Source organism: Penaeus monodon, chromosome 29 (assembly GCF_015228065.2).
Source record: "Penaeus monodon isolate SGIC_2016 chromosome 29, NSTDA_Pmon_1, whole genome shotgun sequence".
In the NCBI taxonomy this organism is placed as follows: domain Eukaryota; kingdom Metazoa; phylum Arthropoda; class Malacostraca; order Decapoda; family Penaeidae; genus Penaeus; species Penaeus monodon.
The window spans coordinates 4,474,934-4,475,255 of record NC_051414.1 but is presented as its reverse complement, the minus strand read 5'-3'; the positions used below and the strand labels follow the sequence as shown (position 1 = coordinate 4,475,255).

General features: G+C 46.3%; 1 protein-coding gene across 1 annotated transcript in view; it reads right to left on the bottom strand.

Moving 5' to 3' along the window:
• LOC119591626 (nephrin-like) overlaps positions 1-134 on the bottom strand; it is a 125,992-nt gene extending 125,858 nt beyond the window's left edge. Inside the window, exon 1 of the mRNA XM_037940379.1 lies at positions 6-134. Coding sequence (XP_037796307.1) covers positions 6-67 — 62 coding nt within the window. The 5' untranslated portion in view covers positions 68-134. The remainder of the gene's footprint in view (positions 1-5) is intronic.
• Between the last annotated feature and the right edge of the window lie 188 nt (positions 135-322).

Below are 322 nucleotides of genomic sequence, written 5' to 3'. Positions count from 1 at the left end.
CTCACGTGTAGAATGGCAGACGGGCGCCGTCCTTGTACCAGAGGACGAGCACGGGGGCGCCGCCCATGGTGTTGTGAGTGACAACGCAAGGCAGCTTCCCAGGGGCGCCTGCCACGCCTGCCACGTTTGTCTCCGGCACTGTAGGGAAGGGAATAAATCCGAGTGAATGATAATGCAGATAAATCAGAATTGTAATATCGATGAATTATAAAAATACCTATACAAATGATTCAAGGAAATCAAAGCGAAACGATAAAGTGAAAGATTATGATTCGATACGTAATATTATTGTTATGTGAAGGGCGTGAACTGTATGTATCAG